Source organism: Macaca thibetana, chromosome 10 (genome assembly GCF_024542745.1).
Source record: "Macaca thibetana thibetana isolate TM-01 chromosome 10, ASM2454274v1, whole genome shotgun sequence".
Classification (NCBI taxonomy): Eukaryota; Metazoa; Chordata; class Mammalia; order Primates; family Cercopithecidae; genus Macaca; species Macaca thibetana.
In genome coordinates this window covers 13,132,278-13,157,442 of record NC_065587.1, presented here as the reverse complement: position 1 = coordinate 13,157,442, position 25,165 = coordinate 13,132,278, and the positions used below count along the sequence as shown (strand labels likewise).

At 56.4% G+C, this 25,165-nt stretch overlaps 2 protein-coding genes across 8 annotated transcripts in view; one reads left to right on the top strand and one right to left on the bottom strand.

Annotated features, from left to right (window-relative positions):
- Nucleotides 1-13,731, bottom strand: part of LOC126963774 (uncharacterized) — a 44,415-nt gene extending 30,684 nt beyond the window's left edge. For 4 of the 5 annotated variants that reach the window (XR_007729205.1, XR_007729203.1, XM_050806400.1 and 1 more), the window contains exons 1-2: nucleotides 13,354-13,731; nucleotides 12,491-12,576 (exon numbers count right to left, since the gene is read on the bottom strand). The gene's annotated coding sequence lies outside the window, so the exon portion shown is untranslated. Of the gene's footprint in view, nucleotides 1-10,448; nucleotides 10,544-12,490; nucleotides 12,577-13,353 lie in introns of all 5 variants that reach the window. The other variant, XR_007729204.1, reaches the window with a different exon arrangement.
- TRIOBP (TRIO and F-actin binding protein) overlaps nucleotides 1-25,165 on the top strand; it is an 81,611-nt gene that overhangs the window by 36,257 nt on the left and 20,189 nt on the right. Inside the window, exons 9-15 of one of the 3 annotated variants that reach the window (XM_050806208.1) lie at nucleotides 817-1,821; nucleotides 6,260-6,337; nucleotides 8,510-8,647; nucleotides 19,743-19,799; nucleotides 22,791-22,898; nucleotides 23,015-23,104; nucleotides 23,468-23,577. In XM_050806208.1, the coding sequence (XP_050662165.1) occupies nucleotides 817-1,821; nucleotides 6,260-6,337; nucleotides 8,510-8,647; nucleotides 19,743-19,799; nucleotides 22,791-22,898; nucleotides 23,015-23,104; nucleotides 23,468-23,577 (1,586 nt within the window). Of the gene's footprint in view, nucleotides 1-816; nucleotides 1,822-6,259; nucleotides 6,338-8,509; nucleotides 8,648-13,956; nucleotides 14,138-19,742; nucleotides 19,800-22,790; nucleotides 22,899-23,014; nucleotides 23,105-23,467; nucleotides 23,578-25,165 lie in introns of those variants that run through there. The other 2 variants (XM_050806207.1, XM_050806206.1) reach the window with 2 other exon arrangements.

The following is a 25,165-nucleotide window of genomic DNA, read 5'->3' as shown; positions in this document are numbered from 1 at the left end:
AAGACCTCATATTAGTCCTTGGAAGACAGCCCCTGTCCCATGCTATCCCCTTCCTTTACTAAGTACTGCTTTTTTTTTTTTTTTTTGAGATGGAGTCTTGCTCTGTCTCCCAGGCTGGAGTGCAGAGGGGCAATATTGGATCACTGCAACCTCCACCTCCCGGGTTCAAGAGATTCTTCTACCTCAGCCTCCCGAGTAGCTGGGATTACAGGGGCGTGCCACCACACCCAGCTAATTTTTGTACTTTTAGTAGAGACAGGGTTTCACCATGTTGGCCAGCCTGGTCACTCTTGACCTCAGGTGATCCGCCCACCTCGGCCTTCCAAGGTGCTGGGATTACAGGCGTGAGCCACCGCACCTGGCCAGTACTGCTGCCAATACTGCTGTCTTGAGCAGATTTCAGGGAAAGCCTTGATGCATGAATCTGGCTCTAAGGGCCCTCTCTTTCAGGGTGATTTGTATCTCTAACAAAACCCAGGGGGCCAGGCCCACTGCAGTGGAATGGGGTATTGGTGGTGGAGGTTCTGGCACCTGATAGCCCAAGTTGGAATCAGTATCTTTGAGAGGGGTGAGAAGCCAAGAATGGGAGCAGGTCTTTGCAGATCTTTTTCTGGAACCGAGGAAAGCGGGTGAAAGGGAAGAGCTGACCCCCGACGGGGGAGGAGGGCAGGGACCCTGTGTGCTTTTTGGCCTGCTTTCATCCAGGCTGCTGTGTGAGCACAGCCTTGCCTCTCTGGGGGCCTGACTAAGAAAGGCAGAGCCGACAGCCAGGTCCCCAGAGAGAGAGCCTCACCCACCTCCCTACCTCATCCCCAGGTGACCAAGCGCCCTGCCAAACAGGCAGAACTGATCTGGCGGAGCCAAGCAGAGCCCCCTCATTCTCGGAGTCCTGAGAAGAGACCTGAGGGAGATCGGCGGCTCCAGGGGTCCCCGCCACCTCCCAGGACATCAGCCAGGATCCCTGAGAGGGAGCTGCAGACACAGAGACCTCTGGAGAGTGGCCAAGCAGGCCCAAGACAGCCTCTGGGGGCGTGGCAGAGTCAGGAGGAACAGCCAGGGTCCAAGGGCCCTCACAGACACCTGGAGAGGAGCTGGAGCAGCCAGGAGGGAGGCCTGGGGGCAGCCAAAGCCTTGGAGGGAGCATGGGGGGGCCCTCCTGGGGAGTACAGGGAGAGCTGGGGACAGCCAGAGGCCTGGGAGGAGGCGGCCACCCATGAGCCCCCCAGAGAACTAGGGAAGAGAAGCCCACTCACAAGCCCCCCTGAGAACTGGGGAGGCCCCACAGAGTCCTCACAATCCAGGCGCCCTGGGACACCCACTACTGTGGGCTGGGGGGCAGAGGGAGCGTGTCCATACTCGCATGGCCCTGAGAGGCGACCCGAGCTTGACTGGAGGGACCTGCTTGGTCTTCTCCGGGCACCAGGAGAGGGGGCCTGGGCCCGTCTCCCCAGGCTGGACTGGGAGGGCCTCTTGGAGCTCCTGCAGGCCAGGCTGCCCCGCAAGGACCCAGCTAGACATAGGGATGACCTGGCCAGGGCTTCAGGGCCAGAGATGGGTCCCCCAGGCACAAAGGATGTCCCCGAGCAGGAGTCACACAGTCAGCCAGAAGGCTGGGCCGAGGCCACCCCAGTCAACGGACACAGCCCCGCACCGTGGCCCCAGAGCCTGGCCCAGCCGCCCAGCCCTGCCTGCATCTCCACCCAGTGGCCAAAGACCAAAGTGACAAGAGGACCAGCGACCGTAACTCTGGCAGGCCTAGAGCAGACGGGCCCCCTGGGGAGCAGGAGCACTGCAGAGGGCCCCAGTTTGCCAGAGCTGCAGGTAAGGAGGTTCCCCCCTCCCAAGGGTAGCCAGAAAGTCAGCCCCCCACAGCCAAGTCTCCTTGGAAAAGCCTCCCCTTTGAGTAGCCTCAGCTCCTGCATCCCCCTCCAGGCTCAGACCTCAGCCTCCCTGCTGACCACAACCCATCCCGACCACCAAACTGGCCCAATACTGATGATGAGCAACACCGTTTTAAGTGTTTATGGGCCAAGCCCTGATCTGAATGTTTGACGTGTACTTTTACCATTTAGTCTCCTTAGCAACCAAGTGAGAAATACACTATTTATTTACAGATAAGGAAACTGACGCGCAGGGTGAAGCCACTTGCTGGTGGGGCATGGGCGAAACCCAGATCCGCTCAGTGCAGACCACACTGAGGCCTCAAGCAAGATGCTCTGGCCAGGGCCTGCTCCCCTCCTGGCTCCACCATACCTGGTTTACGTTGTGTCTGGTAGCACACATCTGACCCCACCTGGGACTATAGCCAGTGTGGTCATGCCCCTTCCCCTGGTGATACCCAGGTCCCTGAGTCCAGGACAGCCTCGCTTACCCTCTCTGGCCCCTACAGCTCTTCTCAGACACAGAGAAGGGGGTGCATCAATGCTCACTGGGTTCAGCTAGCTGCCAAAACAGGCTGCTTAAATGAGGCTCGTGTACAAAGTGGGCCCAGAGCCGGGCACACAGTAGGTGCTCACCCTTCCCCTGCTTCAGTGGTACTTTGGTGCTGCCTTGAAGCCCAGAACATTCTTTATCTGAAGATGGTGGGCAGGGAGGGTCCTGGAGGCCAGAGTCCTGCACCCTGGCAATAGCTCATTCGGAGGACGGCACGTGGTTTTGAACACTAGCCTCTCTCCCTCTGTAAGATGGTCCAATCACTTCTCTGACGGGCAGCACTGGGGTGCCGTGGGGGTTCCTGCTTGTTTCTCTAAAGCCTCCTCATCTCGCTGCAAAGTCCGCTGCCACCTCCCCCAGGATGAGCAGGGCTTCCAGGCATCAGGGTGCACCCCGTGCTGGGCCCCAGGACCTTGCCATATGTGCCCTAGGTGGATAGAAGGCAGTTGCCACTTGACAGATGAAGAAACTGAGGCTCAGACTCCTTAGGCATTTGCTGGGGTCACACATGCATAGGTTGTGAGAAATGAGATCAAAGCATCCACTCCAAAGTTTGTGCTTTTATTTCTTTGTTTTTTTTTTTTTTTTTTTTTCTCGCTCTGAGCCCAGGCTGGAGTGCAGTGGCCGGATCTCAGTCACTGCAAGCTCCGCTCTGTTTACGCCCAGCCTCCCGAGTAGCTGGAGTGCACCTCGCCTGGCTAGTTTTTTTTTTTTTTTTTTTGAGACGGATCTCGCTCTGTCGCCCAGGCTCACTGCAAGCTCACACAAGCTCCGCCTCCCGGGTTTACGCCATTCTCCTGCCTCAGCCTCAGCCTGGGACCACAGGCGCCCGCCAGTCGCCCGGCTAGTGTATTTTTTAGTAGAGACGGGGTTTCACTGTGTTAGCCAGGATGGTCCCGATCTCCTGACCTTGTGATCCACCCGTCTCGGCCTCCCAAAGTGCTAGTTTTTTTTTTGTACTTTTTAGTAGAGATGGGGTTTCACCGTGTTAGCCAGGATGGTCTCGGCCTCCCAAAGTGCTGGGATTACAGGCTTGAGCCCTATTATTTTTTTTGAGACGGAGTTTCACTCTTGTTGCCCAGGCTGGAGTGCAATCGCGCAATCTCGGCTCACTGCAACCTCCACCCCCTGGGTTCAAGCTATTCTCCTGCCTCAGCCTCCTGAATAGTTGGGATTACAGGCATGTGCCACCATGCCCGGCTAATTTTGTGTTTTTAGTAGAGATGGGGTTTCTCCATGTTGGTCAGGCTGGCTTTGAACTCCCGACTTCAGGTGATCTGCCCACCTTGGCCTCCCAAAGTGCTGGGATTACAGGTGTGAGCCACCACACCCGGCCTAAATTTGTACTTTTAGCCACCAGGTCACAAAGCTCCTGAGCCCATGGGAGGACTGGAGAATCCTCTCCCCTGTATTTCCGTGGCTTTGATGAGTTGACCCTCTGATCAACTCAATGCACGAACATCAGAGAAATAGGGATAAGTCAGCTCGTCCTGCCCTCAGGTTGCTGTCAGGCTTGTTGGGAAGGCACACAGACCACAGGCAGCTTGAGGAGGACACGGTGCTGTGTCCCGGGGCCTGCTGGTGCTGTAGGCCGGCCAGGTCAAGAAGGAAGTGGGGACCCAGTTAGAAAGATTCTTCAGTTTCATGGTGAAGCTCAGGGTTCTCAGGAGGCTGGGAGATGGTGGCTGGGAAGGGATGGGAGCACTATGTGCTGAAAGGCATTTCACAGATGACAAAACGAGGAACCACCAGGTCCTGCCAGGGCTCCAGCTGCTCCTCTCTATGAAAATCCTTGGCTTGGCACGGCCAGGCGCGGTGGCTCACGCCTGTAATCCCAGCACTTTGGGAGGCCAAGGTGGGCGGATCATGAGGTCAGGAGATCGACACCAGCCTGGCTAACACGGTGAAACTCCATCTCCACTAAAAATACAAAAAATTAGCCAGGTATGGTGGCGGGTGCCTGTAATCCCAGCTACTAGGGAAGCTGAGATAGGAAAATGGTGTGAACCCAGGAGGTGGAGGTTGCAGTGAGCCGAGATCTCTCGCCACCGCACTCCAGCTTGGGTGACAGAGCCAGACTCCATCTCAAAAAAAAAAAAAAAAAAAAGAAAGAAAGAAAAAGAAAATCCTTGGCATGGCACTCAAGGCTGGTTTCCCTTCCTTCCACTCCGGATTTGACTCATTGGTGCTGAGCTGGCTGCAGGGCCTGTGAAGATATATCCCTGCCTTTGCACGTGCTCTTCCTTTCCCTCTTCAGCCACCAAACGCCTGTTCATTGTTCAAGTCTTAGGTCAGACGCCCTGCCCTGAGACGTCTTCCCTGAACAGTCACTCCTAGCGATGGTTCCCTTCTGGGCTTGACAGTTTTGCTTCCATATGTCCATGCAACATCCATCTAATGGGGCTGTAATTTCCCCAAAAGCTCCACAGAAGCAGGATCTCTGCCTGCTTTATCTCTGTAACTCTGGCTGTGGCCCAGGGCCTGACATAAAGGAGGGGGCAGCTCAGTGGATGCATGCAAGATGGAGGACAGAGGGGTTAGTGGGTGGATAACGGATGAATGGAGGGTGAATGTGGGAATGGGTGATGGATCAATGATGCATGTTGAATGAATGATAAATAGACGCCTGTTGGATGTGTGTGTTTCCATCTACAGAGTCTTTTTTTTTTTTTTTTTTTGAGACGGAGTCTGGCTCTGTCACCCAGGCTGGAGTGCAGTGGCGCGATCTCGGCTCACTGCAAGCTCCGCCTCCCGGGTTTACGCCATTCTCCTGCCTTAGCTGGGACTATGACCTGCCCGGCTAGTTTTTTGTATTTTTTAGTAAAGACGGGGTTTCACCGTGTTAGCCAGGATGGTCTCGATCTCCTGACCTCGTGATTCTCGGCCTCCCAAAGTGCTGGGATTACAGGCTTGAGCCACCGCGCCCCGAGAGTCTTTTCAGAGTGTTTCACATTAGGTTAGAGATTTCACATATAAATACATATCTCCAGCCGGGTGCGGTGGCTCAAGCCTGTCATCCCAGCACTTTGCGAGGCTGAGACGGGCGGGTCACGAGGTCAGGAGATCGAGACCATCCTGGCTAACACGGTGAAACCCCGTCTCTACTAAAAAAGAAATACAAAAAAACTAGCCAGGCGAGGTGGCGGGCGCATGTAGTCCCAGCTACTCAGGAGGCTGAGGCAGAATGGCGTAAACCCAGGAGGCGGAGCTTGCAGTGAGCTGAGATCTGGCCACTGCACTCCAGCCTGGGCAACAGAGCGAGACTCCATCTCAAAAAAAAAAAACCAAAAAACAAAAAACATATCTCCAGTGTTTCTTGAAATATCAAAAGATGTGGAAACTCTGGGCCCATCTTCCCATGGCAACAGCTGTCTGGATGGGTGATGATGGATAGATGAATATATGGTGGTGGTGGATATATGATGGATGTTGCTTAGGTAATGGATGGATGAATGCTAGGTGGAATATGGATGGATGTGGCATGGATGGATGAATGTCACATGATAGATGGTGGACAGATGATGGAGATATGGATAGATGGATGATGGATGGAGAGAGGGATATATAGGTATTGGGTAAATGGATACATGATGGATCAATGGAGAGTAGATACATGAATGGGTGATAGACAATGGATGCTGGATACATGATAGGGTGAGTCATGTGGGATAGACACTGGATGGTTAGATGGATACATGGATCTACTGATGCTGGATGTTAGATGGGTGTTGCATGGACAGATGATAGAATGGATGGATGAGGTGGACAGATGCATGCACTCTGGAGAATAAGTTAGGCTAAGCTGTGTTCTTTTTTTAATCTCCAGTTCCAACCAGAGGAGCCTGAGGAGTCAGAACCAAGCAGAGGCCAAGACCCCTTGACTGACCAGAAGCAGGCAGACTCGGTAGTTGGGTCATGGGCACGGGTACACATGGTGGGGAAGGGAAGGGGAAGCAGGTTGGAGATGGGCTTCATTCCTCAGAAGAGCCCTGGAATCATCCAGGCCAAAGTTGGCTTTCCCATGGGGCCATCTGTGTGCATGGTGGGGCCTTGAGGAAGGAGCTCTGCAGGAGCCACCTTCTGGCTTGGGGACCTGGGTAGCTGGGCGGTCCTGGGGTCAGAACCCTAGGCCGTGCTTCTCATTTGCTGGGCCTGAAAAGGTCAATGTCTTTCCCTGGGCAAATGACGGTTTGGCCCCAGTGGTCTCTGAGGGAAGAGATCCTTCCGGTTTGAGACGGCCAAGCCAGGTCGAAAGAGCAGGGCTTCTAGGAGCATGAGTCAGAGAGCTGAGGATGTGCCCACAGTCAGCCGGGCCTGGAGGGTCTCCAGGGTCCTGGAGGCGGGAGAGATACATGCGGGGGTGGGACCCACAGATGCTGCTCTGCGGCCTGGCTGCAGCTGGTGAACACAGCTCTGCCTGCCCCTCCCCGTGACCTGCCAAACAGACTGTTCTCGTCACCCTCAGCCTCCAGAGAGGTGAGATCAGAGTTGAGGGCCATGGGGCAGCAGGAGGTGGGGGAGGAGGAGACAGACTGTTTGGGGCTGTGTTTTCTGGTCCTGCTGTTCCCCCTGCTGCCTCCTGAAGAGCCAGGTGTGGCAGGGAGTATCCGTCGGGCAGCCTGGAGCCCCCAAATTGGGCCCTGCCGTGAGTCAAAGCTGGGGGAATTTTGCCCAAACCCTCACTGTGCAGATGAGGAAATGGAGGCAGGGGAGTCGTCCCAGGCTACACAGTCAGTGGCTAGCTGTACTGGGACTAGAACCCAGCCCAGGAACCACCTAGCGCTCTCTCTGCACCTCCACCTGCCCCCCACCCAGGCTGCTCCCGTCCCTGCCCTGATTTCTTGCGTGGCTTTGAACGGCAGTGCTGTAATTTTGAGGGGTCCAGTATTCCCATCTGTGGAATGGGAGGGGACAGGGGATGCTGGTCGCTAAAGGTGCTGCCAGCCCTCCCAGGGGCTCTGACAACTTTGCTCTTCCTCTTTCTGGGCTATTTCTTCATACTTCCTGGAGCCAGAGTAGTGAACGGGGAGCAATGCAGGGGTGCCCCTCTAGTCTCCATGAAACGGGCCTGGCACATCAACGTGGAAAATATCTCAACCTACCCCCACCCCTAGGCAGCCTTGACTGGTCAGAACTGATAACCACCTCATTCATGCATCATTCACACGCACTCAGTGAGCACCTTCTGTATACCCGGGTGTGGGTCACAGGTGAGTTGGAGCACCATCAAGGAGTTCAGTCAAGTGAGACAGTTGCATGCCTGTGGTCAGGGCTGTGATGGGAGATGTGGTAGCAGAGTCGGGGGCACCCCTACCCCCAAAGCCCTCTTGGACCTGTGCTTTGATGCTTCAAGTTCCGCTTCCAGACAGTGTGCAGATTCCAGAGCAAGGACACCTGGGCTCTCTCCTACCTTCCCAGTAACCTGCTATGTGTGACTTTGACAAGTGCCTCTGCTTCACTGGGGCCTTGGTTTCCCCAATGAGGATGACTCCAAAGAGGGAGCATTTAGGGGCTCTGCTGGGCGTGTCTGTAGAAGTCCACAACTCATCCCTTTTGCTTAAGCTGGGGTCACAAACCTAACGCCCTGAAGGCCAGGCAGGTAACAACAGTGAGAAGTGGGGGGACGAGGGCACTCGTGTGACTCCTCAGTTCCAGATAGCTGTTGCCATGGGGAAGACGGGCCCAGAGTTTCCACATCTTTCGATATTTCAAGAAACACTGGAGATATGTATTTATATGTGAGATCTCTAACCTAATGTGAAATACTCTGAAAAGACTCTGTGGGTGGAAACACACCTGTGGTCTGTACCCCTCCAGCTGGCGCCCGTGGTTTGACTTTAGGGCAATGACGCGCACACCTTCAAGGGTGCTGAGCCCTGGGAGCTGCTCAGTCAAACACGACGTAGTGAGAACAAGTTAACCGGCTCTTGTCTCGGCAGTTCTGGGAGGAAAGAAAGATGGGAACCCTGGGGCTCCGTGGAGGGGGCCACCACAAAATGGGCAGGGGAGGCTGTAGCCAGGGGGGCCTCCATCCCACCAAAGGGACCTGGGGCCAACACTGGACCCTGTTTGACAGGCAGACAAGAGGCCAGCAGAGGGCAAGGCTGGGAGCCCGCTCAAGGGCCGACTGGTGACCTCATGGCGGATGCCCGGGGACCGGCCCACGCTGTTCAATCCGTTCCTGCTGTCTCTGGGGGTCCTCAGGTGGCAAAGGGTAGGCTGGCTCCAGTGGGGGCTGGAGGGGTGAGGGTGGACAGACATGGGGAGGGGAGGGAGGAGGGGGTTGTTAAGCAAAGGAGAGAGAGTGGGGGCTGAGGAGGAGGCAGCTGGGGCCCTCGCATGACAGGAGAGGTGGGAGCAGAGCTCTTAAACTCACCCTGGTCTCAGCAAGCGAGTGGATTTTCCACTTCCGGGGCAGGCTTGGGGGCTGCTTTCAGCTTTTGGAGTGAGGGGTGATGGAATAATCTACACAGCTGAAAGCTTCCAGTCAGCAACCTCCTCTCGCCAGCCCTGGGCCAAGGGGGAGCCAGGTATGGGGGAAGGGAGAGCAGGCTTACAAGTGGCTCTGGGATTGCAAAGTGTGTCTCAGACCTGGGCCTGAGCCAGTTTCACAAACATCTGGCGTTACGTAACCCATCCCCTGCCCAGAGAGGTCTGGAAACACTCAAGCCTCTGGCTAGGTTTTCCATAAGGGCAGGGAGCTGAGACCCGCTCCCTCCCACCCCCTTCACAGCAGGACAGAAGGGGCCTGGCCATCTCCAGCAGCCACAGGCTGGCTCATGGGGTCTCTTCTCTTGGTGAGAGGCTGACGCTCTTACCGCTGTTGGCGCTGCGTCCAGCACTAGGCTGGGCACTACAGAGACAGTGTGCCCATTTTACAGATGAAGGGACTGAGGCCCAGGGAGGTGAGCTGATTTGCCTGAGGTCGCACAGCTTGGGGTATAAAGGAGCTGATTTTCCTCATTCTCAGATGAGAGAAGGGTTGCAGCCAAATTCACTGAGCCTCGGTTGCCACATCTGTCTATTAGGAAAAAGTCTGTGGAGACTTAAGGCTGCAGAGAGGGCTCAGGGAGATCAGGATGCACGGAGGTTGCCGGGCTGCTGTTAAAACACGAACTTTCCCATCCATTTCAGAATTTCCTTTTTTTTTTTTTTTAATTAAGAGGGAGCCTAGCTTGATCGCCCAGGCTGGAGTGCAGTGGCGCCATCTCAACTCACTGCAACCTCTGCCTCCCAGGTTCAAGTGATTCTCCTGCCTCAGCCTCCAGAGCAGCTGGAATTATAGGTGCGCGCCACTGCACCCGGCTAATTTTTTGTATATTTAGTACAGACGGGGTTTCACCATGTCGGCCAGGCCGGTCTTGAACTCCCGACCTCACGTAATCCGCCCACCTCAACCTCCCAAAGTGCTAGGATTATTGATGTGAGCCACCACGCCAGGTCTTTTTTTTTTAAAATTAAGATGGAGTCTGGTTCTATCTCCCAGACTGGAGTGCAGTGGCACCATCTCGGCTCACTGCAACCTCCGCCTCCCGGGTTCAAGCGATTCTCCCATCTCAGCCTCCTGAGTATGTGGGATTACAGGTGTGCGCCACCACACCTGGCTAATTTTTGTATTTTTAGTAGAGACAGGGTTTCACCACGTTAGCCAGGCTAGTTTCTAACTCCTGACTTCAAGTGATCCGCCCACCCTGGCCTCCCAAAGTGCTGGGATTACAGGCATGAGTCACCCCACCGAGCCCAGAATTTCCTTTCGCTGCTCTTTGGGTGAGCAGGCAAGCACGGTTATCTGAGTAGTGTGTTGCCTCTAAGCCATGGGCAGGAATTACCTTGTCAAACTAACTAAAGGTCACCAACACACAGCACGTCTGGCAGGAGGGGGCAGGTAAGTCCTTGGTAGAGCGAAGGAGGAGCGAAGTGGGGAAAGCAGTCTGGGGTAACGATGCTGGTGATATTAACCAGCACTTATTGTGCGCCTACTACATGCCCAGCTCTGTGTTCACTGCGTGGCTCACCTAATTGCGTTTCATCCGCACTCCCAGGCGCAGTTAGACTCGTACTGTCCATTTTACAGACGACGAAGTGACGCTCAGAGAGGGAGGGTCACTTGCTCCAGGTCACACAGGGAGCAAGGGGCAGAACAGAACTGAGATTCAAATCCTGCTCTGGCTGACCTCAGAGCCCAGTGCTTCTAACATGCCCCCTAAACCACTGCCTTCACATCCTGATCTCTCTGAGCCCTCCTGCGGCTCTGGGAGTCCCCATAGATTTTCGCCATTAGAAAGATGCGGCAACTGAGGCTTGGTGAGTTTGGCTACAGTGGTTCTCTCATGTGGGAGTGAGGAAAATGAGGAGCAAGGGATGGAACTGCCAGTGGGGCCTCCCAGTTACACAGAGCAGATTTACACTTCTCTTGGGCTGAAGCAGTGAAATTAGCCCAAGGCCAAGAGCCAGAAAGCCTGGCGTCGATTCTGGCTTGGCCCCTAACTTGTGTGCCCTGCTCTGAGCCTTACCTCATTATTCTCAGTAGAGTAACAGTTTGAGACTGGATAAACTCAAAGTTCGGTAGCTCTGGTCTTTGCCAGTTTAATAACTCACTCCTGGGTCCCTGAGGCTGTGCCGTCTCTGACCTGCCAGGATGAGTTGTGGTTCCTTCATCAGTGTATTCATTCATTCGACCCGTGCTTATGGAGGATGTACTGTGGGCCTAGGCCCTACGCTGGCTTCCAAGATGTAGACAAAAAACATTCCAGCCCTGGCCACTGGAGCACAATTAGGTGAGGACACTGACATGTAACTGATGAGAACAGTGTGGTCATCACTTTAGTGGGGGAAATGTACGGATGTAGGGAGCACTGGGCCAGCAGTTCCTAAGTCTGCTGGGGACACTTTGGCTTCCTTTGGCCTGAGACTTGAAGGAAGAAATTTTCCAGGCCAACAAGCATTGGGAGGGGGAAGGAGGGAGGGGGAAGGGGAGAAATAAAGAGAGAGAGAATCAGTGTGTGTGTGTCGGGGTATAGAAGACAGGAAGAGAAGTGTTCCAGGCACAGCAGAGAACATTTGCAGTCAGGGGGTAGAAGGACCTGTCTTATTCTGGGAATAAGGGAGGGGGAAGGGGAGAAATAAAGAGAGAGAGAGAGAGAGAGAGAGAGAGAGAGAGAGTGTTGTGTGTATGTGTGTGTGTGTGTGTGTGTGTGTTGGGGTATAGAAGACAGGAAGAGAAGTCCAGGCACAGCAGAGAACATTTGCAGTCAGGGGGCAGAAGGACCTGTCTTATTCTGGGAATTCCTAAATTCCTAGTAGTCTAGTGTTGTGTATCTTTTTTTTTTTTTCTGAGATGGAGTCTCGCTCTGTCGCCTAGGCTGGAGAGCAGTGGCGTGATCTCCCCTCACTGCAACCTCCGCCTCCCAGGTTCCAGCGATTCTCCTGCCTCAGCCTCCGGAGTAGCTGGGATCACAGCCACATGCCACCACGCCCGGCTAATTTTTTGCATTTTTACTAGAGATGGGGTTTCACCATGTTGGCCAGACTAGTCGAACTCCTAACCTCAGGTGATCCACCCTCCTCGGCCTCCCAAAGTGCTGAGACTACAGGCATAAGCCACAGTGCCTGGCCTCCAGTGTTGTGTATCTCTTTGGTTATTTATTGTATTTTGCCAAATTGACCAAAGTATGTGTCTCTCCAGCCTGTCAAATGTGAATCTGGAAGGCCAGGATGACAGGCAGGAGTCAGGTTGTGATGGTTCCTGTCTGCCTAGAACAGGAATGTAGCACTGATCTGTCAGCATTGGTGATGTGTGGAAGAACTTGGAGCAGGGAAGTGGTCTGGTCACTGTGTTGAGGGTATTGGGGGGAGTCACAGCGGCCAGAAAAGCCTGGAGGAGGCTGGTGCTGTTAGGTGCTCAGGGCACTGGGCCAGGACCCTGGTGGTAGGTGAGGTCTCCTGCATGTTCATTCATTCTCCCAAGGACTGACTGCCTGAGTGAGGTGCAAGGGTAGGGGAGGAAAACTCAGCCCGGGGTGCTAGAAGGCCAGTTTCTAGAGTTAGATGGACTTACCCTTGGCCTCATTCCTCATGGTGGAGAGACTCCTGGCAGCAAATGCTGGGAAAGAACTTCAGCTCCCTGGGCCTCCATTTCTTTATCTGCAAAATGGGAATAGTAATTATAAAAGCAATAACTTTTTTTTTTTTTTTGAGCCGGAGTCTCACTCTGTCTCCCAAGGTGGAGTGCAGTGGCACAATCTCTGCCCACTGCAACCTCCGCCTCCTGGGTTCAAGCAATTCTCCTGCCTCAGCCTCTCACATAGCTGCATTACAGGCACCTGACACCACGTCCGGCTAATTTTTGTATTTTTAGTAGAGATGGGGTTTCACCATGTTGGCCAGGCTGCTCTTGAACTCCTGATCTCAAGTGATCCACTCACCTTAGCCTCCCAAAGTGTTGGGATTACAGGTGTGAACCACCCCGCCCGGCAAGAGCAATAATTTTTGAACCCCAAATCGAGATGGCAGAATAACTGAAATGGCAATTATTCCAAGCTTCCCTGCCTAAGGATAGCTAATGAGGGATAAAGAGGTTGTCCTAGGTGCCTTACTTGAATTAACACTTAATCCTTCCAGCAACCTCATGAGGTAACAGCATTACCCCATTTTACAGAGAGTGAAATTGGGCACCGAGAGGTACCTGCTTAAGATAACACTAGGTTGTAATCCCCGTGCCACACGAGCTTCCTAGTGCATTGAGCAACCAATTCCACCACGGTCCCTCCCCATCTGCAGGAAAAGAGCATCTAACAAACGGCCCAGGGTTCTGGGAACCTGAGCGACGGGTGCTCGCCCACACCTGAAAAACCCAAAACCAAAAAAGGCCCATTTGTGAGGAGTGGGTATTGGGAAAGACCCTGCCATCCAAGAACTCACTTTGTGTCCAGCTTACTCGCTAGGAATTCCGCCTCTTCCTGTGCGACCTCGGGCAAATCGGCTCACCCCTCTGAGCCTCCGTTTTCTCATTAGCAAAACGAGACCTCCCTCCCAAGTCTCTGGTGAGGACGAAAATCGACTCTTGGCGAGTGGGACCCGCTGAGTAGTTAGTACAGGGTGCTTTGCCCCGAGCCCCGCCAAATCTAGGCGCCGAGCTCTAGCGGACCCATCGCTCCGAGGCCGGGGCGGGAAGCGCAGCCTGGGCGAGGCGTGCCACGCCCGGCCGCCCGCATCCTCCGCCCCCACGCCATGGCCGGACGGAGTCACCTGCACGCTGGGCCCTTCCTTCCTCCCAGCGCGCCCGCGGCCCGGGCCCGCCCGCCCTCCGGCCGCCACCGCCCTCCCCTCCCTGCGGCCCCATCCGCCCGCCCCGCGGTCCCGCCGCCCTAGCGCGCCCGTCCCGTCGCGGCAGGTCCCGCCCCCGGCCCGGCCCGCGCTCCCATTGGCCCGCCGCGGCCCCCGCCGCTGTTTGTCTCGGCTTCCCCGCCACCCATTGGACCGCTCGGGTCCTCCCAGGAAGTTTGAAAAAAAAAAAAAAAAAAGTTTTATGGGCGGATGGAAGGGGCCGGGACCGCGCCGGGGAAGGCAAGGGCCGGAGGCGCGGCGGCGGGCGGCCGAGAGGGGCGGCGGCGGCGGCGGGGTCCCCGCGCCGCGGAGCCCGGCCCAAGAGCCGCGTCCACCTTCCTGCCTCCTGCTCCCGCCGCCCTGGGGCGCCGCCATGACGGTGAGTGCCCCCGTCAGCCGCCCGCGCCCCAGGCCGGGAGGAGGGCGACGACCCCAGGTAGAGCCCAGCCTCTCCCCTCCGGGGCAGCCCCATCCTCATTTCCCGGAGGCTAGAGGAGGGCTGGGCCGGAAGATGGGGCCACCTCTGATGCGCCGGTCGGCCAGACCGGCCTCACCCTTCCCGTAGGCTCCTCCTCGCCTTCCCTCGCCCACTCAACCCCAGAAGCCCAGGAGACCCCGAGGGGACGGAACGACCCGTCCTGGGCGCCCCCTCCTCACAGTTGCGGCACCAGTAAAGGGTGGATTCGGGGCGACCCTTTCCCACCTCTCCTCCAGCCCCCTAGGCAAAGACCCGATACCCCAAGGCGGCCAGGGGCCCCAGGGAGGAGCGGAGGTGGGCCTGAGCTCGGGAGGGGCGCTCCTGGGCGCGGATGGGTCGCGCTGACCCGGGCCTTGGCAGGCCGGCCCCCCGTGTGGCCGGTGGCCCGAGCACGGGTGGGCTAGAAGGGTCCGGACCGCCCCACCCACAGCCCGGGAGCCAGTCCCGGGACCTCTGAAGCGGCGGGGTACCACGTCCTCCCGGGCTTGCACTTTGCAGCAGTCCTGGGCCTTGGGACAAGCCTGCTAGTCTGGGTAGGGGGCACGATGGCAGGGGTTTGCCTTTGTCATGGGGGTGAGCTGTACTCAAGCCCCATCAATTACCTGTGCCATAGTTAGCATATTGAGTCTCACAGCTGGGTTCACTGGACTCCCCACTTCACAGCCGGATAAACTGAGGCTTGGGGAGGGGCGCTGGTGAGTTGCCCGAGGTCACCCCAAGTATAAGGGAAGGAGTAGCTCCTTTCCCGGTCCTTCTGGCCCACTGACCGTGCTGTTCGGGAAGGGAGGGGTGGGGCTGCTTTTGGTTTCTGGCTAATGCTTCAGGGAGCCTCTGACAGCCCAGTGGCCTTCCTGGGGGAGGATGAGCAGGGTGTGTGTGCGCACAGGCGCCAGTAGTCGTCTTTCAGGGGAGTGGAGACCCTTTGGAGGAGTGGGCTGGGCTGCTGGGGGGCGTGGCACGCCTAGCCCCTGCCCTGTGAGTGTGATAGCCAGACCGCCTTGCCTGGACTTCCTCACCCTCCTCCTGGACATCCTGCCACCTCCCTGCTGGCCCTTCCTGTCGTCAGCAGCCTCCCCTTCCCTGTCAGGAGCAGAAGGGATGTGGGGGGAGGAGCTGAGTGAGTGTCCTGGGGCCAGGAGGAGAGTGGTTGCTGTGCCCAAGTGCCCACCACCTGCCTGCCTGGCCCTTAGCCGTGTGCTTTCACGTTACCAGATCTGAGCCTTGAAGGTTGGTAGTAACATCTTCATCAAACAGATGAGGAAACCAAGGTGTGGTGAGGTGAAGTGTCATGCCCCAGGTAGCTTAGTGAGTCCCAGGCTGAGCCAGAATTTGTGTCCAGGTCCGTTCCAGCTTTCTTTCACAGTTGCCTGTCCTGGGGGCAGCACGTTCTGAGCAAGGGTAAGGCTGTCAGAAGCAGTGTGTGGGGTGCTTGGAGGACGGACAGCACGTCCCTGCTGGTGGCAGGAGCCTTCCCGAGGGAGGTGTCCTCCTGTGATTATAAGGTTTCATCAGGTGGAGATGGACTAGCGAGGAGACAGCAGTGTGGACAGAAGCAGGTGGTTGTGTTTGAGAAGTAGCAAGAGCTTAGGATCTCCCTGGGCAGTCTCTGTCTCAGGTGGAAGACAGGGTGGGAGGAGGGCCTCACTGCTAGGGCTTGGTCAGGGGCAATAGGGAGCCATGAAAGGTTTTAGAGCAGAGAGGAGGCTATGATCACCATTAATAGTGTTCAATGAGTTCATCCTGGCTGCCATGCAGACCTCAGCCTGCTCTCAGCTGGTGCTCCTCCTGTATCCGCCTCACACCCTCCTCCCCTGGCCCCAGTGCCCTGAGTCAGGGATTCATACAGGGCAAGTGGCACAGGTGTGTGACTGTGTGAGGCTCCAGGGCTTCAGGGAGTCGGGATCCTCTTCCACCCCTTTTGCCTTTGCCTGGGTGCAGCTTTACTCCTGGAGCAGCCTTCCCCCTCGCCTGCTGGGCATCAAATTAGATTTGGTCCCTTGTTTACTGTCTTGTTTCCTGCAGTCCACCAGGGCAGGGGCCACAGCTTTTGGTCACAGCTAATTTCCTGGCCTAGAACAGTGCCTGATGCTTTAAAAAAAAAAAAAAAAAAAAATTCTGCAGACACACCCTGAGCCCCATCTGTGCTGAGTCCTGGCAGGTAAACAGTGTGTGGCCCTGACTGAGTTGCATCTAGTCTAGCCTGTGAAGGATAAGTAAAGGGCCTCAAAATAGTCACGGATGCAACAGAGGCCTCTGAGAGGGGCCGTGGGAGAGCAGACTGGGGCCACTGGTGGTACGGTGAGTGGCATGGACTGTGAAGGGACCTCAGAGGTGGCCATTAAACTGAGTCTTAAGGTCTGAGTAGGGGCTTGCCTGGTCATCAGAGGAGGAGGAAGTCTAGTATTTCAGGCCAAGGACACGGCACGTGTGAGGGCCCGCAGTCCTGGTGTGTTGTGATCGGCAAGGACTATGCAGTGGTATAAACACAGGCCCCTCAGCAAGGGGAGGCTAGGCTGGAAGAGTGTGATGAGGCTTCCCTGGTGAGGCAGCTGTTTGTGATCTTGCTCTGGACTATGCAGGGGTGGTATCTCAGCTCACTGCAAGCTCCACCTCCCGGCCCGCCATCTCCTGCAAGAGGCTGGGAGGCTAGCCCGCTGTATTTTTTTAGTAAGACCGTGTTAGCCAGGATGAGGATCTTCCCGTCTCGGCCTCCCAAAGTGCTGGGATTACAGGCTGAGCCACCCGCGCCCGGCTGGCTGGACTTTGTTTTAAAGCCACTTGGAGACCAGGTGTGGTGGCTCATGTGTGCCTGTAATCCCAGCATTTTGGAAGGCCGAGGAGGGGGGATGGATCACTTGAGGTCAGGAGTTCAAGAGCAGCCTGGCCAGCATGGTGAAAACCCATCTCTACTAAAAATACAGAAATTCGCTGGGCATGGTGGCGGGCGCTTGTAATCTCAGGTATTTGGGAGGCTGAGGCAGGAGAAATGCTTGAATCCAGGAGGTGGAGGTTTCAGTAAGCCGAGATGGTGCCATTGCACTCCAGTCTGGGCAGCAGAGACTCTGTCTCAAAATAAATAAATAAAGCCACCTGGAGCCGTCCCTGGAACTGTTAAGCAAGCCTGGGATACCAAGCCTTTTTGAGTGAGTCTCACCAGCCCGAGGGTGCATAGAGGGGCTGTGTCCCCCTGGCTAGGTAGGAGGTGGGGCCGTGAGAACCTGTCAGTGCTTCCAAAAGGCAGAAGGAGAAACTGAGCTTCTAGCAGGTGAAGAAGAGGTAGCTGGGACTGAAGAGCCCTGTACGAAGGGGCATCGTGTGAGATTTAGATGATCGGACCTTTTGAACCTGGGGACAGGTTTCCCTGCCAGTTTAAAAACACATTGGTTGGCGGGGCACATTGGCTCACACCTGTAATCCCAGCATTTTTGGAGGCCGAGGTGGGCGGATCACTTGAGCCCAGGAGTTTGAGACCAACCTGGGAAACATAGGGAGACCCCATCTCTACAAAAAAAAACAAAACAAAACAAAAACAAAAACAAATAAATACAATTAGCTGAGTGTGGTGGAGTGCCTATGTCGTCCCAGCTACTTGGAAGCTGAGGTGGAAGGATCGCTTGAGTCGGGGAGGTTGAGTCAGCAGTGAGCTGTGATCACACCGCCACACTCCAGTCTGGGCAGCAGAGCAGGGCCCTGTCTCAACAAAACTCAAATTGGTGACCTTCTATCCCCAAGGTCACTGTGTCATGGCGTGCCTGACATGGTATGTGGTGTGTCTGTACTGGGCTCTGGAGGATCACCAGGCTTCTCCTTGTACAGACACGTTCAGTCCTGTCGGAAGCTGCGGGAGGGGAGGACTGCCTCATCATTTGCCACATCAGGCAGCCAGGACTCAGAGAGGGGGATGTGACTTAGGAAGGTCACAGCGACTCCACTTCCCAGGCAGCCCTAGAGGTTTCAGCCTGACAGCCTGTCATTCCTGCCCTGATCTCCCAGCCCTAGCCCAGGGACTTTCGCCTGGGGCTGCCCAGTGGTGCCAGCTCTGTGGGCCCAGGAAGCCTAGCTCCTCCGGGCTAGGTGGGGGTTGGGGAGATGGCCTAAAAAGCACAGAAATTTAGACCAGGGGGTAGATATTTCCTCAGCAAGTTTTTCCTGAGCCTTGCTGTGGTCAAGCCCCCTGCAAGGCCCTGGGGCCACAGGAGGTCTGAGACTGAGGGGAAGTGGAGCCAGGTGTGGTCACCAATCTTCGTTCTTAGCTTAGGATCGCCCTGGGCAGCCTCTGTCTCAGGTGGAAGATGGGGTGGGCAGAATACAGAGCAGCAGGACAAATGCAGCCCCAGGGGTTCTCGGCTCTGAGCAGAGCCTCTGTCTCTCCTTACACAGGTATGCAGGGCGGAGCTGGGATGCCAACCTACTGGGTCCGCCGACTGTAGCTGTGGGGGGTTCTGGATCCTCAGCTGCCCCAAGCCCCCCTTGGTCCACTTCCTGTACCTGAGAAGGGGCTCCATGGGAGGAGGGTGGGTCAGGAGAGGTGGCCAGGCAAGGTGGCTCTGGTTTCCAGCTGCCACTGTCACCGCCCACCCCACTGAGCCATGTCACCCTCTCTCTGCACGCAACCAGACACCTTGGCCTGGTGAGGCCTTGATGTAGGGGCTGATAGGTAGGCTCAGAGCCATGGCAACAGGTGGCCACCTCCTCCCTGCCGGTGTCAGGAGCGGAGACTGCAGAGGGACCAGGACTTAGATGAGAGAGGTCTTCCCAGCAGGAAGGCAGGGTCTGGTGGTTGGCATCCACTAGATGAGCATGGTCAGAAAAATGCCGGGATGAGCAACTTCTTTATCTAGGCCTGGGTTGGGGTGCCTGCCACAGGTCCCCATGGGACATGCTGCAGCTGGCAGCCCCCAGACCCCGGGGCTGTGCCCCTCTGGGCAACACCCGGAAGGTAGGCTTGCCAGGACTGACCTTTCCCAAAGAGATCTAGGTGGGGACCAGAGGGTTTCTGACCCCAGCCTGCGACTGGCTTCACCTCCCATAGTCTCCTGGAGCCAAGGAAAGGGCAGGACTGGCGGGCCCATGGAAGGGTCTGTGGGGCATCTGGTCCTCGTCAGAGGGAGGAACTGGACAGTTCGCACAGTGCTGCTGGTCTGGACTGCCCTCTGAGCTCTCAGGGGGTCTCTATACAGGCAGAGTCCTCCCAGCCCCTCTCTCCCACTCTTGGGTGAAGGGTCGGCTGGAGAGAGGCCCCTGGGACATCTGGGTGTGTGTGCCAGCCACCCAGCCCAACTTCTCGGCTCTCCGAGTGCCACTATCAGGAAAGGGGCCAGGGCTGCCTCAGTGGCTGGAAGGCCTGCTTGGACTTGGGGGTTACCTAGGCCCTTAGCCCTCTTGGCTGGCTTCCCAGGAGCTTGGTCCCACAGGACTTGGGGATAGGGTGGGTGCAGCACACCCCCCTCAGCAGTCCCTGTTGGCTTCCTGCTGGGCCCGACTCATCTCCCTCATCTCCCCACAGCCCGATCTGCTCAACTTCAAGAAGGGATGGATGTCGATCTTGGATGAGCCTGGAGAGGTAGGAGGACCGAGGCGGGAGGGGAGGAGACTGGCTTGTGCCGCTGCTGGTCCCCTGAGCAGCCCAGGAGTGGGGGTGGGGCTGGGAGGGGCAGAGGCTGCCCATCAGGCTTCTGCCTCCTGGAGCAGTCTGCAGTGTGTAAAAGGGATCACAGCAAGGGGCCGTCTAGCCCCTCACACCCAGTGTCCCATCCCTTGATTTCATCAAGGGTCTCTTGGCCCTCCCACCTCAGTAGGAGCCTGGCTGGGAGTCGAGGGTCTTGAGTGGAAGGTCTCATAGAAGCCGTCTGGCCCGAGACACAGATTCACAAAGCCTGGCCTGAGGAGGTGGGGCTCGGCGCAAGTGCTGGGGTTTCACCCACCTGGAACCACACTGGTTGAGTCAAAGCCTCCTCTAGGCCTCAGTGGCCACATCTGTGACATGGGCATAATGAATAATGGCGATTCTTTCCTGAATGGATAACAAGGTCACAGAGATCAAGCACGTACAGGTGCCACACAGCTCCTGGCACTTACTGTGGGCTCAGCTAAAGACCCTTCCCTTCCTCTGGCATATGTGTCCTTGGAACCAGCAGGGACAGTGGCCGTTTCCCCAGCTCTGTTCTTTTGGCTGCCAGGCTGGCTCCCTGCCCACATTGCCTGGGCGGGAGCGTCTCCCCACCCCTGCCCTGCATGCGCCTGCCGCTCCGGTCTGCGTGCAGCCTGCATACCGGAGAGGGCTCCGAGCCAGAGGGGATTTCATTGTGTTTCCGGCCCACATGTTTTATTCCCTCCAGCCCACAGCCTTCCCTACCCGCTGCCTGCCCGCCGTCCCTGGCGGCTGCTCTCTAGGCTCACACAAAGCCCGGCACCCCGCCAGTGACCCCTTCCTGGCCTCCCCACCCAGGGTCCCTGGAGGGCAGAGGGATTACAGGCCCCACCCAGAGCTGGCCATTACTCATCCTCTATCACAGGGTTCTGGAATGTCCGAACTGGAAGGGCCCTGGGAGTTCAGCCAGCCCAACCCCTTGGTGCACGGACAGGAGATGGGCCCACGAGGGTGTTGGTCTCTTCCAGGCCTAGGAGCACCTGGGACAGACCCAGGCTCAGAACTCAGCGCACCTGAGGTCCATGGAGCTCCACCCAGCTTCCATCTCAGACAGTCATAGGCTAGGCCTGGAAGAGCTAAAGAAACCACTTGGCATAGAACCCCTGTCCTACTTTACAGAGAGGCAATTGAGGTCTGCAGCAGCAACTCCGTTTACTTAGTGAGAGCAAAATGCTTCTAAGAGGCCTGGCCTCCCAGAACAAACCCAACAACCTGATGTCCATCCCTATGCCAACGGCATGACAGCCATACACACAAGAGAGGGTTAGGCACTGCTCACCTCACCAGAAGGTGTAGGGACTTCTTTTTTTTTTTTTTTTTTTTTTTTTTTTTTTTGAGGCAGAGTTTCACTCTTGTTGCCCAGGCTGGAGTACAATGGCGCAATCTCGTCTCACTGCGACCTCCACCTCCCAGGTTCAAGCGATTATCCTGCCTCAGCCTCCCGAGTAGCTGGGATTACAGGCGTGTGCCACCACGCCCATCTAATTTTTTTTGTATTTTTAGTAGAGACAGGGTTTCTCCATGTTGGTCAGGCTGGTCTCAAATTCCCGACCTCAGATGATCCACCCTCCTCAGCCTCCCAAAGTGCTGGGATTGTAGGCGCGAGCCACCACGCCCGGCTGTGGGGACTTCTTAGTAGCCCTACTTTACAGTTCAGAAGACTGAAGCTCAGAAAAGTGGAGACGCTTGCCTAAAGGCACACAGCGAAAAAGGGAACTCTTGGGTACAAAACTCTTTTTCTCAGGGAGGCAATGTGGAAAGAAGCAGAAGGTATCATCCTTGCATGCCCCTTGAAAACTTACCATCTTCTTGAGGAGAGAAACTAAGTACTTGAAACAACCAACAGCACAGACAGGGCTTGGTGATGTGAGGGAACTCCGGGAGGGCTGGGGACCGGGTGACATGCACTGACCTGGCAGTGGGCGGGCCGCAACTGGCATTCCAGTGGAGTGACCAGAAGCCTAGAGGTGGGCTGGGCTTGGCATAATATCGGGCTGTTCTGGCGCCCCCACCCCTTTCCTACGTGTCCTGCCAATCTAACCCCAGCTGTAGCAGAGACAGGCACTGCCGGAAGGCACCCAATCACAAATCCTAAACATACAGGTTAGTGCATTCTCACCCGCTGCGGATGTGGGTAGCCAGCCTACAGATCAAGAAGCAGACCATGCGGCCGGGCGCGGTGGCTCACGCCTGTAATCCCAACACTTTGGGAGGCCAAGGCAGGTGCATCACCTGAGGCCAGGAGTTCGAGACCAGCCTGGCTGACATGGTGAAACCCCATCTCTACTAAAAATACAAAAAGCCGGGCATGACGGCAGGCGCCTGTAATCCTAGCTACTCGGGAGGCTGAGACAGGAGATCACTTGAACCCAGGAGGTGGAGGTTGTAGTGAGTGGAGTTTGCACCATTGCACTCCAGCCTGGGCAACAAGAGCAAAACTCCTCTGTCTCAAAAAAAAAAAAAAAAAAAAAAAAAAAAAAGCAGATCGTGCCTGGCACTCACTCCTACCCTGGGGCCCCGTCCAGTCCTACTTCCCGGGGGACCTTTGTCCCTGACCATGGTGGTGATCTGGGGGAATATGGAAAAAGACGTGACATCCTGGCCCCACTGAGTCCCTGACTTGCTTACACAGATCATCACCCCTCCCTGTCTGCACTGGGTCCAGGGTGCCTGAGGAGCCTTGGCGATCTTAAAAGGGGCTCCAGGAAGGACCAGGGGGGTGTGGTTACGGAGGGGAAGCCAACCCATTTCACAGATGCTAAGAGAGGACATGGAGGGGCCAGGTCTCAAATCGGCATTTTCTGCCTCCCCACCCTTCCTGTGTGCAGAGTAGTGAGTTTGGCAGCCACGCAGGACACCTGTACAATCTCACACACTGGCTCTTTCATTCCATCCTCCTTACAGCCTCCCTCCCCTTCGCTCACCACCACCTCTACTTCACAGTGGAAGAAACATTGGTTTGTGCTGACAGATTCAAGTCTCAAATATTACAGAGACTCCACTGCTGAGGAGGTGAGGCCATGGGTGTACTGATGAACCCCGAGAAGGGCCTGGGGTGGCCTGGCTGGGGTCACTGGGGTGGGTCACACCAGGGCCCACACGGACCATAGTGGGCCCTCATGCTCCAGGCAGACGAGCTGGATGGTGAGATCGACCTGCGTTCTTGCACGGATGTCACCGAGTACGCGGTGCAGCGCAACTATGGCTTCCAGATCCACGTGAGGCTGCGTGCAGCTTGGGGCTGGTGGTGGGCAACGTGGCTGGAGGCCCCTGAGGGAGGTTTTGGTATTGAACGTGGCTCACCATGGAGACTGGATCCCTGTCACTCATTTACCCAGAGGCTCTGTCCTCAGAGCCAAACAGAGCTGTGATGCCAACACTTAGCGTATCTAGGGGAGACGCTGGAGCCGGCAGGGCTCTTCCCAGGCCAATGGAAGGGAGGTTTTGTACCCCCTGCCCACCCCAGACTCAAGACCTTAGATGCCCCTGTGGAAGGAAGGGCCGCCCTCCCCGGGGTCCGTCGTGGGGAGGGAGTCATGCGGCTGGCCATGTGGCAACCTACCTGTGCGGTGGCCTTACAGACCAAGGATGCTGTCTATACCTTGTCGGCCATGACCTCAGGCATCCGGCGGAACTGGATCGAGGCTCTGAGAAAGACCGTGCGTCCAACTTCAGCCCCAGATGTCACCAAGTACGTACTAAGCTGGACTGGGGCCTTGGGGGAGGCACTTTCCGTTGCGTCCCTGAGTGGGTTTCTAGGCACTCACCTGAGGACTGCACATTCTGGGCCCTCGTTTCTCTGTCAACAACATGGGAAGAGAGCAGTGAGCATTCTCAGTATCATCCAGAAGTATGCTGAGGGTTTGAGGTTTGATCTGCCTCCTCAAATGTGATGGGGCCTCTTCTGTTTGGTGGAGATGCCTGTGAGTCAAAAGCCGCTGCCAGGTGGCTGTTCTGTCTCTGTGCCGTGGGGGCCGTGTCTAAGCCTGTGTTGGGAAGGGGTGGTTAGGTAGTTCGGCCTTGGAGCCCACGCCTCCTGGGATGAGGAGCTCACTCCCTCTGGAGGCTGCCACAGGCACTGGGGCAGGAGGGCTGAGTTACCCAGTGGCAGAGTCCCCCACTGTATATACCCCAGATGCCCATGGGGTGCTGGGACTTGGAGCTGCTGGGCAGTGGGAACAGAGTATGGTATTAAAGGGGGCTGGGCTGGGTGTGGTGGCTCACACCTGTAATCCCAGCGCTTTGGGAGGCTGAGACGGGGGGATCACTTGAACTCAGGAGTTCAAGACCAGCCTGGGCAATATAGTGAGACCTCGTCGCTACAAAAAATTTAAAAATTAGCCAGCCGTGGTGGGAGGATCATCTGAACCTGGAGGCCGAGTCCCCCAGCCTGGCCACACGGTGGCTATTCAGCCTTAGGCCAGAGGCTTTCCCGTCTAGGTTTCAGAGTCCCCATCTGTCATGTTAGTGTGTCATGTCTGCACATGTGCGAGGATGTGCCCAGAGCACTTTGTGTACTCTGAAGTGCAGTGAGTTGGACTGTTACTTAGCGTATAGGCCCAGCTGCTTTAAGAAAGAAACCCCGGGCACAGTCGCTTAATTGAGACAGATGTTTATGTGTCCCTTCAGAACAGCCCCGAGGTATGCAGTCCTGGCCTGGTGGGGCTCGCTCTGCCCTTTCAGGGGAGCCACGTGCCGCACCCACTTGGCAGCCTATAGTCACGTGGCTACAGGTAGCTCTGGGAACACTGCAAGTGTAGTTTTTGGCAGGGTGACCACGTACCCGGCTATGACTGTGGATAAAGAGAACTGCCATAGTTGTTCAGAGTCGCCACAACTTGTGTTCTCTGCACCCCGAGGTCCCTGCCTTCACCCCATCAGCAGTGACTGTGGGCATCCCCCTTGCCACTGTGAGCCTTGGGAACCCGGGACATCGTGTCCTACACCAACTCCTTGATCACCATTTGCAAAAAGCCCTCTGCCTGCTTTCCACATTCGCCCACCCCGTCCTCACATCCATCCTGTGAGAGGCGCTGCTGTCCCACATTACAGATGAGGTCACTGCAGCTCAAAGAGGGCAAAGAGACCAGCGTGGTATGGCTCACGTGAGCCTGTAATCCCAGAGCTTTGGGAGGCTGAGGTGGGAGGATCACGTGAGCCCAGGAGTTCGAGATCAACCTGGGCAGTATACTGAGACCCCATCTCTATCAAAAATTTAAAAAATTAGCTGGGCATGGTGGTGCCTTTCTATAGTCCCAGCTACTTCAGAGGCCAGGGCA